Source organism: Malania oleifera, chromosome 7 (genome assembly GCF_029873635.1).
Source record: "Malania oleifera isolate guangnan ecotype guangnan chromosome 7, ASM2987363v1, whole genome shotgun sequence".
Lineage (NCBI taxonomy): Eukaryota > Viridiplantae > Streptophyta > Magnoliopsida > Santalales > Ximeniaceae > Malania > Malania oleifera.
In genome coordinates, this window is record NC_080423.1 from 25,240,300 (window position 1) to 25,257,433 (window position 17,134).

Genomic DNA, 17,134 nt, shown 5'->3' on the forward strand with positions numbered 1-17,134 from the left:
AAACAAATCGAGTTCAACCATGTTCAGGATCGATTTGTTTATGAAATCAGAATGAATAATTTATGTATTTCTTGAATAATTTTGTACAAGCCAATACAAACTACTTATAATACGATCTCTGCTCTAAATATGGAAATAATCTCCTAAAAGAATCTAACTCAATAATATACAATAAATATCTCCTAAATCTCTCCAATATACACGGGATCTCCCCAATATACACCAGAATTCTACACTCCCCTCAAGTTGGATCATAGATATTGATCATGTCCAACTTGCAGATGAAATCATCAAAACTCTGTCGGGCTAACCCTTTAGTAAAGATGTATGCGGTTTGTTCCTTGGTAGGTACATATGTCATACAAATGGTTCCTTCTTCAACCTTTTCTTTGATAAAGTATCGGTCCACTTCTACATGCTTAGTCACGTCATGTTGAACTAGATTGAGAGAGATACTAATGGGTGCTTTGTTGTCGCAATAGAGTTTGATATGAAATTTCACCGGGAACTGTAATTATTCCAAGAGTTTCCATAATCACAGTCCTTCACATATGCCTTGTGCAACTACTCTGAATTCAGCCTCAGCACTACTTCGAGCCACTACATTATGTTTTTTACTCCTCCAAGTCACCAAATTTCCCCATACAAAGGTGCAATATCCGATGGTAGACCTTATATCTTCTGTTGATCCTGCCTAATCTGCATCTGTGAAAACTTCTACCTCCTTACTTTCACACTTCTTGAAGAAGAGTCCTTTGCCTGGAGAGCCCTTGAGATACCCAAGGATCTTGTATATGACATCTAGGTGAGTCTTTTTGGGTGAATGCATGTGTTGGCTTACCACGCTAACTACAAATGCAATGTCGGGTCTGGTATGTTATAGATAGATGAGTTTATCAACTGAGTTTACCAACCAATCCCTGATACCTCTCCTTTTCAGTTGATATTTTACAGTCTTCAACTCTCTTTACTGCTTCAATGTGGGTTTCACTAGGTTTGCATCCAAGCATGCCAGTATCTGTTAGGAGATCAAGGATATACTTTCGCTGAGAGACACTAATACCCTTTTTTGATCTAGCAACTTCCATTCCTAAGAAGTATCACATTTGTTCCAGGTCTTTAACTTCAAACTCAGCAGTTAGGATTTTCTTCAATCTTTCCATCTCCACTGTATTATCTCCAGTTATGATTATATCATCAACACACACAATTAGAATTGTTTTCTTACCACTTTCAGATTGATGAAAAAACATAGTGTGATCTGATTGCTCTTATTAGTGTCCTTGGTTTTTTTTATCACCTTCACAAATCTATCGAACCATGCTCTAGGAGATTGCTTGAGTCCATACAGGGACTTCTTGAGTTTATATACCCTGTTTTCTTCACCTCTCTTATTGAAACCTAGAGGTATTGTCATGTAGACTTATTCTTCTAATTCGCCATTTAGAAACGCATTCTTAATGTCAAGTTTTTGCAATGGCCAATCCAAGTTGGCTGCCAAGGACAAGAGGACCCAAATTGTATTCAATTTTGCCACTAGTACAAATGTCTCCATGTAGTCAATGCCATAGGTTTGTGTAAACCCTTTCGCAACAAGTCGGGCTTTATACTGTTCAATTGTCCCATCAACTCTATATTTCACTATGAAGACCTATTTACAACCAACTAGCTTCTTCCCTCTCGGCAAATTCATAACGTCCCAAGTTCCATTCTTTTCCAGAGCTCACATTTCCTCCATTACAGCTTCTTTCCCTTCAAGAGTCTTCAAGGCTTCCTTTATATTCTTTGGAATTTTTATCTTGTCAAGGTTAGAAGTAAAAGCACGATATTCTGTAGGAAGACTTTTATATGACATGTATTTTGACTATGGATATTAGGTACATGACTTGGTTTGTTTTCTGACTGTAATGGGTAAATTGATGTCATACGGTATAGGTTTATCAAAAGGGAACTCATGACCATCAATTACCTGATCGGAATTGGGCGTGGACTTATGATTGCTCGTAGTTATCACCATTTCCAACTCTATTGGTGCCTCAGGTATGAGATTCTCCCTATTCTCTGTGTTTGTTTGGCTTTCTTGAGTAAACAAGTATTTCTATGTTGCTTTGTTTTTCTGCATCTCCCCCTAAGTTTAAGTGGTCTTTTGTACATGACAGGTTAGGAAATGATGCAATGGTAGACTAAGTGTATGACATAGATTCATCAACACAGAAATCAAAGAATCGATCTTCACTCCATTTCTCTCCCTGAAGAGAGGGTTTTGGGAAATAAGGAGTGGTTTCAAAGAATGTGACATTAAGGATAACAAACAATTTTTTTTTTATGATAGGATCATAATATTTGCAGCCTTTCTGAGTAGGAGAGTAATCAATAAAAACACACTTAATGGCATGAGGTTCCAATTTATCTCGATTGTGAGCATGAACATGAACAAATATAGTACATCCAAAGATTTTCAGAAAGAGATTAGAGTAGAGTCGAGAGTTTGGAAAACATTCATTGAATTTTGGAGAGGAGTGGCAAAAGAAAGAACTCGACTAGGCATTCGATTAATGAGATGTGTAGCTGTTAAAATGGCATTGCTCCAAAAATATTTTTTCATATTTGTAGTGAATATTAATGCCCAAGCTACTTCAAGAATATGCCTATTTTTATGTTCAGCAACCCCATTTTGTTGAGGCGTATCCACATAAGAACTTTGATGAATAATTTCATTTTCTTTAAGATAATGTCCGAAGATATCATTGAAATATTCTGTACCATTATCAGTACGTAAAATTTGAACATGAGTTTGGATTTGTGTTTGAATCATAGAGTGGAAACTGACAATAAATAGAACTGACTTCAATTTTTTCTTTCAACAAGTAAACCCAACAAATGCGAGCATGATCATCAATAAAAGTAACAAACCATTTCGTGTGAGTGCGATTAAGAAAGCGTGAGGGCTCCTATAAATCACTGTGAATTATGGTAAAGGGTCTAGATGGTTTGTATGTAGATTTTGGAAAGGAATTATGCTGGTGTTTTGCAAGTTCACAAATCTCACATTGAAATTCAGAAGACGTTTTATTTGAACAAATGGAATGAAATAAAAGTCTTAGATATTGAAAATTTGGATGACCTATCTTAAAATGACATAACAAAATTTCAATATCCCTAAAAACATATGCAAAATCACAAATAGCAGTTTTACATTGTTCACTCACATTCGCCTCCTTAAAGTAGTAGAGTCCCTCACACTCCTTAACACTGCCAATCGTCTTCCCTGATGATAGGTCCTGAAAAACACAATGAGAGGGAAGAAATTTAGCAGAACAATTGGAATTCTTAGTCAACTGGCTAACAGATAGTAACTTGCAAGATAAATTAGGAATATGAAGAACAGACTCTAGTGTGATGGAGTCAGAGAGTTGGATATTCCCTTTTCCTGCGACAGATGAGAGTGATCCATCTGCAATTTTAACCTTCAAATTTCCAACACAGGGTGAATATGATGAGAAAAGATGATAGACATCAATCATGTGATCAAAAGCACCAGAATCAATAATCCAAGGAGTTTTGGATTTAGAGGTTATATTCAAGGCTTGCAAAAAATTACCTCTTTGGGCTAAAGAACCTGAAGAAATATTTGTGGAATTTGAGATAACCTTTTCATCTTGTGTGTAAAGGCAATCTAACAAAGGTGCACGATCATCAGTATGTGGGGCTTGCTTAAGCAGAATATGAATAGAGTTGGCACTTGGAAGTTTTGTGTAAGGTGAAGAATCTTGTTTCTCATGGCTTGTGTTGTTACCATTATTCAGTAAATTTAAGCTTTCAAGTTTCTCACCCATAGTTGGCTCGCTCAAATCATAGTCAATGTGTTCTTCATTGGTAACCTCCATATGATCTGGTTCGGTGGTTCGTGGAGAATGTAACTATGAGCGATTCGAGCGAGCGATGCGTGAACAACTAACTGGCAAATAGGCGAAGGTAAGGCGACACTGGGAGGTGAGGGTTGTCACTGACTCACAAGGCTCCGCGAGCGAGTAATGGGCTATAGTCGACGACTGTGATGAAAAATGAAAGTATGAAACCCTAACTCGAGAGGTCTTCCCCTTGATGCGGAGACGGGGCGAATCGCAGACTGAAACTCTGTTGGAGGACCTCATGAGATTCAGAGGTCATCAAACGTCAACTTTGGCCGACGATTTCTGCCATTGATAACTAGGTTTAATCTTCTAGCTTTGATACCAAGAAATCAGAATAAATAATTCCTATATTTCTTGAATAATTTTGTACAAGCCAATACAAACTACTTATAATACAATCTCTACTCTAAATATGGAAACAATCACCTAAAAGAATCTCACTCAATGATATACAATAAATACCCCCTAAATCTCTCTAATATACACAGGATCTCTCCAATATACACGAGATTTCTACAGTTTAGTAAACGGGGCTCAAGAAAAATGTTTGGGAATTACTTATTTATGCAAGGAATAATCCCTTGCCCGACCTAGCAATTGAATTGCTCACAAATGAGGAATTGTTTCTAACCCTAGTCCATAAGATATTTAAATATATTAATTTTGAATTGTATAAAACTTGACAAATTCTAATACTAAATTCCGTTAAATTTTGCCACATTTCTAGCAACTTAAAGATTAAACTGTATGCTCTCAAACATATCAAAGGAGAGAATGAATTACAATTCTTAGTAACTAAGAAAAAAAAAAGATTTATGAATATTTGAATAATGTTTGCATGATGGTTACCAGGTTCTCCAAATTTTCTTTTTGAGTTCAAAAATATACATTTTCTATTCATACATAAGACTAGAAGTTAAAAAAAAAAAAAAAATGACACTACATGGATCTTAGATTATAGTGTGTTTACTCTTTAGAATGAAAAAATAAAATAATCCCCAAATGTATTAAAAAAAAGAAAAAAAGAAAAAAAGAAAAAAGGTATGATAGCTGTCTACGGATCCCCCCACAAGTGGGCCAGACTGCACCTCAAATAAAGGATGTTTTTGGGTAGGGCATTAATTCATAAATAATATTTTTTATCAGACTTTACAGAGAGAGAGAGAGAGAGAGAGAGAGAGAGAGTCCCATACTCTCTAAAGTAGATACAAAAACTTCACTAAGCTTGTAATTGTGCGAACATAACTCCCACACCCTTTTAACGAAGAAAGAGCCAAATTAGATTGATACAAACAAGGAAACAAGGAAAGAGTTTAGAATGTGTTTGGTAAGAAGGAAATAGAATCGAAAGGGAAGAAGAGAGAGAGAGAGAGGCGCAGTGAGGGAAAGTCTGCCTTCCTTTTCCTTCCCTTCCCAAAGGAAAGAAAATGAAAGAAACATAAGTGTTCATACAATACTTTTTTCATCCATTTCTCTCCCATTTCCAGAGGATTCATTTGGAAAGGAAGAGGGAAAATGCTGTCCTCAGTCATACAAATTAAGCCCTGTTTGGAACTTAAAAACATCAAAATATAAAATATTAAGGAATTTATTTTTCATGTTTGATTATATATATATATATATGCAACAAAGTTAGAACCAATAAACAATTTTAATTTTACACACCAATAGTATTTTATTTTAAAATTTTAATTCTATTAAAATAAATTTCTATTTTTAAGAATGCTTCATATAAATAAATATAATAAAAAATAAATTTATTTCTTATTTTCTTTCTTTTCTTTTACTTTCCTCAAACAAAGTCCTTGATGCACAGGGAGACTAGAAGGAAACATACCTTTCTGCCACTTCTCTCCCTCTTTTCTTCCTGCCAAAGTTTGAGAGCCAGGCTGAGTGAAGAAAAAACAATACAATTACTGTCTTTTAAATTTTTATCCACAATTAGAAGATCTGACTTGAAATTCAGCCGTCGTACATTTGGATCAACATTACTATTATATTGCTTGTACTATTGATCATAATGGTCACTACAATTTTATCATTAGAACATCCCACTTTCTAACAAAAACATATCTTAAACTTAAACACCTGCCCATTGAAAAAATAAAAATGAATTCCGAGAAGAATCTTTGCAGGGATCTGGTCGCCCAGTAGGTGTAGCTTTCTCTAACCTTCAAACACATTCTTCCTTTCCTCTGATATTCCCTTTCCTACATTTTTTCTACTGCCTCTTCCTTCCAGACCACCTTGTTAAGGAACTCTCTCTCTCTCTAAAAATTGCAGCAGCTATGTCCGCCAACAAATTTGCAACCATGTTGCATAGAAACACCAACAGAATCACTGTAATTCTAGTCTATGTAGTCCTTGAATGGGTTCTGATAATTCTTCTCCTCCTCAACTCTCTGTTTTCTTATCTCATCAGAAAGTTTGCCAATTACGTCGGCCTCAAACCGCCATGCCTGTGGTGCTGCAGAGTTGATCATATGTTAGAGCCGGGAGAGAGTAAAAACTCCTATAGAGACCTTGTCTGTGAAAGCCATGCCACTGAACTGATAAAATTGGGTTACTACTCAAATCACTGCAAGTTGGCCGGCTCACAAAATATGTGCCAGGATTGCCTGTCCTCTCTACCAAGTGGCAATGGGAAGTCTATGGAGGAGATCACTTTCTTTTCATGGGTGAGCGAGAACAGAATTGATCATGGTAAGAATTATAGATGTTCTTGCTGTAATGAGCGCTTAAGCAGTAAGCTTTACCCTTGTTTGCTGTTTAATCCGTCTTGGGGCTATTTGAATTATAATACCCAGAAAGGAAATTTGATTTTAGAACTAGTAGATGATGACAGCAATGGAAGTGATGACTCAAATCTATGCAACTCCAGCAGCATGACAGATGACTGCAAATTTTATAGCAGAGAAGAAGAAGATAACGCTAAAGGAGCTGGTATGGAGCATCACATCCTTAATGATATTGCAAATTTTAGCTTTAAAAACTTGGCAGAAGAGGATTGTTTGAAAGCTCTATCAAAATGCCAATCCGATGAGAAGGGAAATGAAGACAAAATAGGCACTTCTGAACTTTCACAACAGTTTCACGGGGACATTGGCCGTACCCATCATTCTTCTAATGAGAACAGGTTTCAAATTTGTAATAGCCAGGATGAATCTCTCGACATTATCAGTGGGTGCTCAAAGAATTACAATGATCATGATCTCGACCGCTTAATCCCTGTTGAATTGATTGATTATTCAACTATAGCAAGCCTAAGATCCTGCAAATCTTCAAAGAAAAATTCAGTAAAGCAAGAAAGACATATCAACTCAGCTGATATGTGTCTCTCAGCGGAGGCACCCATCAACTCATTTGCAGACCATATGTGTGTTTCAGGGGAGGCAGCATTACATAAAATGGATGAGATTCTAGAAAAAACAAAAGCTGCCGAGAAAGATGGAGCTATTGAATCAGAGAGAGAAACACAGATCAACTCAGATGCAGAGCATATGCGCGTCTCAAGGGCAACAGTACAACATATAGCAGAGGATAATGAAGAAGAAACAATGTCGATCGACCACAAAAGTGTGAAGATGGCCGAGCCAGCAAATTGTTCAGCAATAAATGAAGCAGGGAGGGTGGATGTGGCTGATGCAGAGAATTGTTCAGGACCAAATGCAGAAGCAGGGAAGGCATGTGAACAAGTTACTCCTAGTCAGGCAGCCCAAACCCTCACTGCTGACAGCAATGTAAAAGTTGCAACCATTGAAGAACTAAATGATCCTCCAGGTACAGAGAATTTGTTATATGCACTTGTGTGCATGGATGCATTAAAAGATCACTCAATTTTTTCTCACATCCTTATATCCATGTTAAATTCAATCTACAAGTATTGATAAAAAATTTACAAACAGCATCTGAAGAAGAAATTGACTTCAAATCAGTGGAAGATGAAACCAAATCCCAGGTCCTGGTCGGCGCAGAAGTATTTAACCACGGGCTGGCAGATCAGATCCAAGCTCAAGAACCACTTGTGTCATTGGCAAACCCACAAGAAGATCAACCTTCAATGTGTAAAAATAGCAATGAGATATGCAACAGCCCTGATGAACATGTGGCCAAGAATGACCATGGTAAGACTTGAATTTACATTTTAACCTTTTCCACTCATGCATTACTTGGCACATTGCATGAGCACTTAGACCACATAAGACAGTTCTAACATCAATCTTTGACCTTAGATTCAAATATCAAAGCTACTGGACAAGAGGAAACGATTCCAGCTAACAAGAATCCAGAAGGGATAAACCACTTATCCATGCATACAGATGCAAATGAGGCTGGGGAAGAGAAATTTCCTGAAACGCCGACTTCCACGGATGGTCTCCACCACCTACATAAGAAGTTAATGCCATTCGAGAAGAAAGAATGGGGAACAGATGAGTCCTTGGATGGGAGTGTTGCAAGTGAGATGGAAGGTGGTGCTGGTTGTGGTGGTGATGGTGGTCTGACCACTGAACAGCTGAAATTGGCATTGAAAGCCAAACGAAAGGCTCTGAATGCTTTATATCTCGAGCTAGAAGAAGAAAGAAGTGCCGCTGCTATAGCTGCCAACCAGACCATGGCTATGATAACCAGGCTTCAGGAAGAAAAGGCAGCAATGCAGATGGAAGCGTTGCAATACCAGAGGATGATGGAAGAACAATCTGAGTATGACCAGGAAGCCTTGCAGCTTCTGAATGAGCTCATGATCAAGAGAGAGAAGGAGAAACAAGAACTGGAGAGAGAGTTGGAGATGTACCGTGAAAGGGTTTTGGATTATGAGGCAAAAGAGAAGATTGTGGCAAGAAGAAAATATGCAAGTGGAAGTAGGAACTCTTCTGCTTCTTGCAGCAATGCAGATGACAGCGATAAACTATCCATCGATATTAATATTGAAGCAAGGGATGAGGATAATGGCTTTTTCAATTACCAAGAAATCAGTGATAAAAGCACTCCTATAGATGAAGTCTTAAATTTAGACAAAATGGGACTTGATTGTGTGAAGCACTTGGGAGCAATTGATGAATCTCTGGCAGAATATGAACAAGAAAGAATGTCCATTCTAGAGCAGCTCAAGGCACTGGAGGAGAGGTTATTCACACTAGGAGATGATGAACAGTTCTTCGAGGATGTCAAACCCATTGAGAATTTGTCAGAGTATAATGGCAAAGCATTTGATGAAAGGTACAGTTTTAGCAGTCTAGAAGAAAATGAGGTTGTCAATGGGTTCTCTTATGATATGAGAGAAAAGAATCATCCAGAGAGCAAAATAATCAACACCAAGGCAAGGAGGCTTCTTCCCTTATTTGATGCAATTGACATCGAAAACAAAAAAGGTATAGCGACCAAACAACAAATTGATTGTGATTCTAATGGAATGCAGAACTCTTTCATTCCAAATTTTGAACTGGAGAATGAGAAATTTGCTGTTGAAGAAGAGGTGGAGCATATCTATGAAAGATTACAAGCTCTCGAGGCAGATAGAGAGTTTCTAAAACATTGTATTAGTTCCTTGAAGAAAGGAGATAAGGGAATGGATCTCCTCCAAGAAATCTTACAACATCTTCGTGATCTGAGAACTGTTGAACTTCATGTAAGGAAAAAAGGTACTGGCCCTCAAGTGATATTACAGTAAAGTGATGATAAGGTGAGAGGTATTGTCAAACTCCTTCCAGATAGTATAATTCCAGTTAATCTCATGCTAATATAGTAAATTTTTAACATTTTGACTCCATTTATATAAAGAATTTGAAATGTTAACATGGTTAATGCATTTGATAAATGCAGATTGCCTCCTTCAAGACAATTGATGAATATGCATATGTTAGGAGTTTTAAGGACTGGATTCACTTCACCGCAGTAGCCAAAGGCACATAAAATTCTGCACCATCGACAAAGTGACAGGAAAATCTTCTGACGGGGAGATTCCTCAATGATTTGCTCGATTAGAAAGAAGAATGATACGCAGACTTAAAGATTAAAGTCTGCTTCATCTTTTTCACCCTCATTTGATCTTCAGAAAAGCCTATTTTTTTTGCTGGTTCTCCACATTAAAGCCTTTCTCAAGCAAGGGTGAAAGATGAAAAGGCAGGAAGTTGTAGAATATGCATCCACGTGTTATCAGACCACTTAGAATTCATAGAGCTTTTTTTTCTTCTTTTATTATTTTCTTTGTCATTTCTGTATCTGTTTCCCTCATCTTCTCTTCTCTAATATTCTCATTGATTCACCATATGGATTTTGATTATCCAGGAAAATTTGGGATTTACATAATTACATGTAAGCCACATTTCTCTGAATCTTCAAGTATATTGTGGCAGGTATTAATGCTATAAAAAAATTTTTGAGCGAGGATTCACTAAAATCCTTGTTTCAAATTTTGTTATACATTTTTCTCCACTAACATAAAATTTGATTTTAACAAGCTAGAAAATATTTATAAGCATGATACCCTCCGAATAACAGATAACACAGCCCTCATGTTGCGATTGGTACATAATCTCCCCAGAAGATGTATTTATACACTTCTTGATGCAGGGCCACTGTCCAACATAAAATAATTGTAATTCAATTTTCAAATGAGTACACAGGAGGCCTTCTATAGGCCTACAATGCTTGGAAAATAAGAAACTTAAATTTAGAATCTGAAATAAGCCAAAATGCTACTTCCTGAAACTAATATCCCAGCATCTTAAAGATATTACCCAACAAAAATATCCAAGAATAAAAAAATGAAAATGAAAATTAATTCTCCAGCTATATTTCATCAATCTCTCCCACTTGAACAAAATCTCAACCTATAGTAGGAGATTTATGTACACTAGCTAACATTAACCCTTCATCTTCATCAGTATAAAGGGCATTCACAAAGCAATCATATCAATAGGGCTCTCCCCACTCTTAGCCTGCCTTGTCTTCCTTATCTTGGTCAATCTCTACATATAAACACGAGTCTTCTTAGGGTGATATGAGTTTCCTTTCTGTCAACAGTTAAGCAATCAACCCTCTTTGAATCAAGGAGCTTGGTAGAAGCAGGAGGTGGCTCATGTGGAACTGCTAGTCATTTACAAGTATCCATCCAATATTTAGTTCTGTCTCAGAACTCTTGGCAAAGGTAACGACTTGATCAATGGAGTAAAAGTCTTAGGATTGCAAGTCAAGCGTAATGCATACAAAGTCCTCCAATGTACAGATTCTACAGAATATATGTTGTCCATCTTCATCAAAAGAACATACTTCAACCATTTTGTCAAACACGAGCATATGAGAAACTTCTCTATCAAGTTGAGCCACTAAACACAACTGAAGTACATCAGTTGTTAATAATTGATCAAGATGAATTTCTCTTCCATCATATGCCTAATAAGATTCTACTCAGTGATTGGAGCTTGCCTCTGAAGTCAGTTGATGACCTAGACTGAGCACAAAGTGGACATACAAAACCTGTAAGACAAATACTTGTCAGACCAAACAATATCTTTTGGTCAGACACCTCAATTTCTTTTCCACACTTCAAGTAACACTAAAGAGGTTGAATTCTATGGCAGAGGCTTGAAAGGGGCTCAAAATGTAAGTTATTTGTTGTTTTACGTTCGCAATATATAACAGGAATTAAACCACTCCATTCTACAAGCTTGTGCTTCTAGAGTAATCAAATGCTCTACATTATACCAAAGCAGAAGATTGTGCTTTTGTACCACTAAACCCCCAAAAAACCATTTAAAAACCCATGTGTTTAGCCAACCCTAGGAGTGACATGTGAGGCAGGGTGTAAGAATATGGCCAACCCTAGCAGGGGTGACACGTGATGCAGGGTGTAAGAATGTAGCCAACCCTCGCAGGGGCGAAATGTGCGGAGTCTGCCTGCAGCCTGCCAGTTTGCAAAACAATTTACAGCATGAAAGTATATGTGGGTCTCTATGCCACATTTTAAATGAACAATGAATTAGCTTTCAAAATCTCATCAGTTTAAATAAAGAAACATGACCCCCAAAAAACAACCAACTCAAAAACACCAAGAAAAGAAAATGAAAAAGAGAAGCAAAGAACACAAAACATAATTGTAAACTTTCGTAATAACTCTAAATTAAGCCAATTCTTTCTCATCCTCTACTCTACTGAGAACTCAAACAACATGGCATGCATATATTTCTCACCAGGTTGAACCACAATTGAAGGAAAATTTGGCTGATTAATGGCATTTGGAAATCCCTGTGTTTCTAAACAAAGTCCAGAATGCTTTCCATATACAGCTCCACCTTTACCAGCAACATCATTCACATAGTTTGCTGTGTAAAACTGCATGCCAGGGGCATCTGTCCATAAGTTCAAAACTCTAGAGGTTGATGGATCCTTCACCTTGGCTGCATGTCTCAAGCCTGATTTATCTTCCCCACAGTCAAGCACATAATTATGGTCGTATCCCAAGCCAGGAACATTTTCTATCGAGCTGCCAACTTTTTTCTCTTCAGTGAAATCAAAAACTGTACCTTTAACTGACAAAAATTCACCAGTTGGGATTGAATTTTGATCCGCAGGGGTGATTTGAGAAGCCCATAATTTAACCAAATGCTCAAGGATGTTCCCAGAGCTGTGACCTGCTAGGTTCCAGTAGGTGTGTTGAGCTAAGTTGATTGGAGTTGGCTTATTACTAGGCACAGCTTCCATGTCTAACCTCATTGTCAAACTTGAAGTAAGCGTGTAAGTTGCAGTGACTATAACATCCCCCGGATATCCTGATATAAGAAGCATAGTGGAATCATTCAAAAAAAGTGAAAAGCACAAAAGTGCGCGCGCGCGCACACACACACACACACACACACATATATATATATATATATATAGAGAGAGAGAGAGAGAGAGAACCTTCTTCCCCATCATGACTGTTATACTTCAAGGTAATTGATGGGTGTTCCCCACTTTTATGTTCTGCTACCTCCCAAACTACTTTATCAAAACCTTTGTGCCCACCTGAAAATATGAAAATTTTTTAGACAATAACAAAAAACACAAATAGGAAGCAAAAGAGCATTAAATGATTAACTACACGCCATGAAATATAGAGAAGGCACAAGGGACACGAGACACACCTACATGGGACACAACAGACACTGCAAAACAAGAAAATCTAAAAATGCAGGATTTGACCTACAATAAATGCAAACACAACACCAACTGCAGAAAGCAACCACACCATATCAGGGTCCAATGAGAGCACGATGTAGACAGCCCAAGGTTGTTTTTATCACCTGAACCTCTAACCTTCAAGTTTGAGTGTAACGCCTTTACCAGGTCAAGATATAAATACAACAAGATCAATCAAATGTGAAAATAAGTCACTAATGTCACAACAGTAAAATCAACCACCAAACATCAAAATATCAATAGTTTCTAGTCCCAATTTCAAAATTTACCAAGTAGACAAGCTTCATACCAAGACCCCATTCTACTATGTGATGCTCGGTAAAAGGTAATGGTGAAGGGAAATGAGGAAATTTAAAATCATGATCAAATTTTAGAAAATTTCTGTTTTGGGAATTTTCATAATGCTATAGAGCTTATCGTTTGCCTTGAAGGTTCAATCATTAATTGTCAGTTTCGAAAAATAGGATGGTCATAGATTCAATCATTAATTCTTGCAATTCTATTTCTTTTATGGTTGTGGGGAAATTTCTTTGAGTAATTTGCAGCAGTATTGCAGGGCTGCCCTGATGCCATTTTTCTCTTTCTCAGAGGGCATTTTTTCCTCTTTTTGTTTTCTAGGAGGCTGCCTTATACTACTCTAGTAATTTCTCCTTCCTTAACGAATATTTTTTTTTTTTCCACCTTAAAATAAGGTGATGAGAAACAAAGCATTTAAAGAAGACTTTTGGAAGCACATTTAACTTTGCAGAACAAGCAAATACTTCTCTGATCTTGAAATATTTGGAGGAATAGTTTCCTGAAAAAGTTCTATTCCTCATTTTACACTATTTTTCAGTAAAACCCAATATAATATGAAGTCTCCAGGTCTTCATTACTCTTGCAACTGAAACATATAAGAGAAGTGATTATAAAAATAAAATAAAAAACCTCAAACATCAAATTTACATTACATTGGGGCTCACCCATCTTACATTTACATTTTATAATTTTCATACTTCTACATACATACACATCATTGCAAATCACTACACTTTCAACTACAAAACTGTAGGAAACCACAATCTTCCAACAAATTTCGGCGGGTATTCAAACAATATCTAAAAGAAAACATAACTAGCTTTTTATTTTCTTAATAATCAGGCTATGATTTGATGAGGATTAACTTCCTATTTGGAACTCCATTAGGTTCATATTTTGCTCTCCAAGACAAAAATAAAAGATCACAATGTATTAGGATAATAATAAGAGTTGAATAATGAATAATTGAGTACTTTTGGGGACCTGCTTCCTTGTTATGTATTGCGAGGAACTGGTTAGTCCCCTCTCCACTCTCTCTCTCTCTCCATCTCTTCTTATCTCCTCCCATATATTGCATCAAATTAGCAAGCCTGGATCCTTCCACCTCCTTTCCCGTTCTTTCCTTCACAATGTTTGGATTGGTTTGGAACCACTAAACCACGCAGAATTATTTTTTGGAAAATAAAAGTTTAAAAATAGGTCAACCAACTGCACCAGTGCAGTGATCATTAGTTATGCTTTTCTTTTATAGGAGGCCTAGCTATAGATTATAATAGAAAAATGATTTCCCAAGTTGAAGACATAAAGGGGAGCCTATCTCATTATTAAGCAATAGAAGTCTTACATATAATCATAAGAATTTTCAATTCTCCCATGATAAACATTAAAGTGAATTAAAGCTCCAAAAATTTAGAGATACAGCATCCCATACCATGTAGACTATTCGGGGGATTGTTAATGGCCAAAGAGTAACCAACCCCATTAAGATTAAACTTTCCTTCTTTGATTCTGTTTGCTACCCGGCCCACAATGCAGCCAAAATAAGGTGAAGCGCCTTTCTGCATAAACAGAAATCAACAAAAGGTAAGTTTCATGCAGGTGAGAAAGAGAGCTTAAGCATATGAAAAGTCGGAGTGAATCATTTGCAAACTCACTCTACTTTACAAAGTCTAACTTTAATTATAAGTAAAAGCCAAAAACCTTAATTCTATTTTCTCCATTGGTGTCTTGCTGATTAAACAAAAAATGCCAAAAAGGAGGAGGAAACTCTGAAATCACAACAGAAACAATGGGGCTGGAAAGGCAGTACAAGCTTTTCCAAAATTTTCTTTCCATACGCAAAAATTTTTTCCTTCACAACAACCAAAAGGAGAATGGACTAAAATATAACTATTTCATGAAAGACGGCTCGATAGAACTCACGTGGTATGGTTCGAAGGAGTCGAATCCAAGGACTATATCACCAAGATTTCCTTCAGGCACCCATAAATGAAACGTCAACAACATCTATTATTAATGAGAGAGAGAGAGAGAGAGAGAGAGAGAGAGAGAGAGAGAGAGAGAGAGAGAGAGAGAGAGAGAGAGAGAGAGAAACCATTTTTGTCGGGAACGAAGAGGGAAGTGATAGTGGCCCCAAAGTTCGTGATGTTTACTCGCATAGTTCCATTGTTGAGCTCGAAGAGCTTTACTTTGTGCTGGTCGGCCATTGCTCCTCAACCCTGTTGCAGAATCAGCACGCAAAGCAAAAACAGAGCGAGCGAGAGAGAGAGTGTGTGTAAGGTTGATTTCGTAGAAGCAGCGGAATTCATGGAAAGGACGTTATTCCTCGGCCTAAACAAATTCCTCCAAATCTTCACTCTTTATCTCTCTGTTTCTCCAAATTCAAAACTGCCAACTAAATCACCTTTTTTAGTTTCTTCTCTCTCTCTCTCTCTCTCTCATGAACAAGTTCTATAAATTGATCCTCTAATATGACTAGGTTGTTTCTAAATGCAAATCGATTCATTTTTCCAATATATCTTCTATTTTACATAATTATACTTTTCTTTTTCTTTTTCTTTTTTTCTATTTTCTTAATCTTTTCCTTAATATTATTAGTCTTGGATTGTCAATTGTGGAACAATCTTCATCTCCATCTCATCAATTATCCCAATTAGTTATTAGAATATGTTTTATTTGCAACAACAATCGGATGATGACCTTTCCCAAAACCCTATCCTATCTACAGTATAAGCGTGAGGTTCGGGTTTTAGTGAAAAAGTTTTTAGGATTGCATTTAGAACCTCCCAAGATAAAATCGATAATAAATATCTATTGCATAGCTATAATGATAAAGGTATGAGAATAATTTAGGTAACACGACATTTTAAATGACAAGACCAAAATTTTTGTTTATGGATTTTTTTCCGAGTTTTAATATTTGAAATTATATGTGTGTGTGTGTGAATAAATTTTTCAAAATATTTTCAATTATTTTGCATTAAGGTGCTAGTCAAAATTCCCATCCTTTAATTGTTTGTTAAATTTTCTCAATATGACTTGTAGAGGTAAGATATTTGTCTGTCTTAAAAGTGTTTGCTAAATTTTTCATTTGAAATTAGTGTTTCTCTTAAGTTTTGAGCATGAGTGTAGGCTTTTAAATATATATATATATATATATATTTTTATTCAATTTTTTGATTTTTTTTTTTTTAATCTTTTCGAAGCATTTCCTGTGTGATGATTACATATTTCTTTTTATCTACTATTTGATCTCTTTGTATATTATTTGAGCTATTCAAATTTACTCTTAAGTTTCATAATTTTGTGTGCCTCTGCATATTTAATGTGCACTAGGTTTTTTGTATTTAGTGGCTCTTTTTTTTTTAGTGGCTCAGTATGCTCATATGAAATGAAAAAAAAAGAAAAAAATAGACAAGAGAACCAAAATTTTCTTTATTTTATGGGAAAAAAAAAAACAGTTACACCCCCCCTAAATCATGCAATCGGTTACAAATTGCTCCTTAAATTTTTAAAAATGACACTAATAGCTCTAACACTATCAAAGGGGTAATAAAGTTAACATCTGTTAACTAAAATAATAAAAATAGTTTTATATCTTTTTATTTTAATTTCGCTCTATCTAACTTGGTAACAATTTCTTGATGGTTAGAATCAAACAACCATAAGACTATCTGAATTATTGTGAAGTTTCAAATGCCATTTATATTTGGTATGTATAAAATGTATTAAATTTTATAAATCAA

At 36.2% G+C, this 17,134-nt stretch overlaps 2 protein-coding genes across 9 annotated transcripts; one reads left to right on the top strand and one right to left on the bottom strand.

The window, feature by feature from the left end:
- The first annotated feature begins 5,729 nt into the window (after nt 1–5,729).
- LOC131160427 (myosin-binding protein 3) lies at nt 5,730–10,334 on the top strand. 6 transcript variants are annotated; one of them, XM_058116102.1, is made up of 5 exons: nt 5,873–7,694; nt 7,820–8,038; nt 8,147–9,231; nt 9,331–9,553; nt 9,735–10,334. In XM_058116102.1, exons 1-5 carry the CDS (start codon nt 6,203–6,205, stop codon nt 9,755–9,757), a joined length of 3,042 nt encoding a protein of 1,013 aa, XP_057972085.1. In that variant the 5' UTR covers nt 5,873–6,202; the 3' UTR covers nt 9,758–10,334. The 6 variants fall into 6 exon arrangements, with proteins under 6 accessions (XP_057972080.1, XP_057972082.1, XP_057972085.1 ...); XM_058116099.1 differs by having other exon boundaries at nt 5,744–7,694; nt 8,147–9,553; XM_058116098.1 differs by having other exon boundaries at nt 8,147–9,594; nt 9,735–10,246.
- A 145-nt stretch (nt 10,335–10,479) lies between these two features.
- LOC131160428 (uncharacterized) lies at nt 10,480–15,969 on the bottom strand. 3 transcript variants are annotated; one of them, XM_058116103.1, is made up of 6 exons: nt 15,484–15,944; nt 15,312–15,361; nt 14,821–14,947; nt 12,813–12,917; nt 12,104–12,682; nt 10,480–11,390 (listed from the first exon to the last, which is right to left on the bottom strand). In XM_058116103.1, the coding sequence occupies exons 1-6, from the start codon at nt 15,593–15,595 to the stop codon at nt 11,299–11,301; spliced, it is 1,065 nt and encodes a 354-aa protein (XP_057972086.1). In that variant the 5' UTR covers nt 15,596–15,944; the 3' UTR covers nt 10,480–11,298. The 3 variants fall into 3 exon arrangements, with proteins under 3 accessions (XP_057972086.1, XP_057972087.1, XP_057972088.1); XM_058116104.1 differs by lacking the exon at nt 10,480–11,390 and having other exon boundaries at nt 11,852–12,682; nt 15,484–15,969; XM_058116105.1 differs by lacking the exons at nt 10,480–11,390; nt 15,484–15,944 and having other exon boundaries at nt 11,852–12,682; nt 15,090–15,361.
- Nucleotides 15,970–17,134: the final 1,165 nt, after the last annotated feature.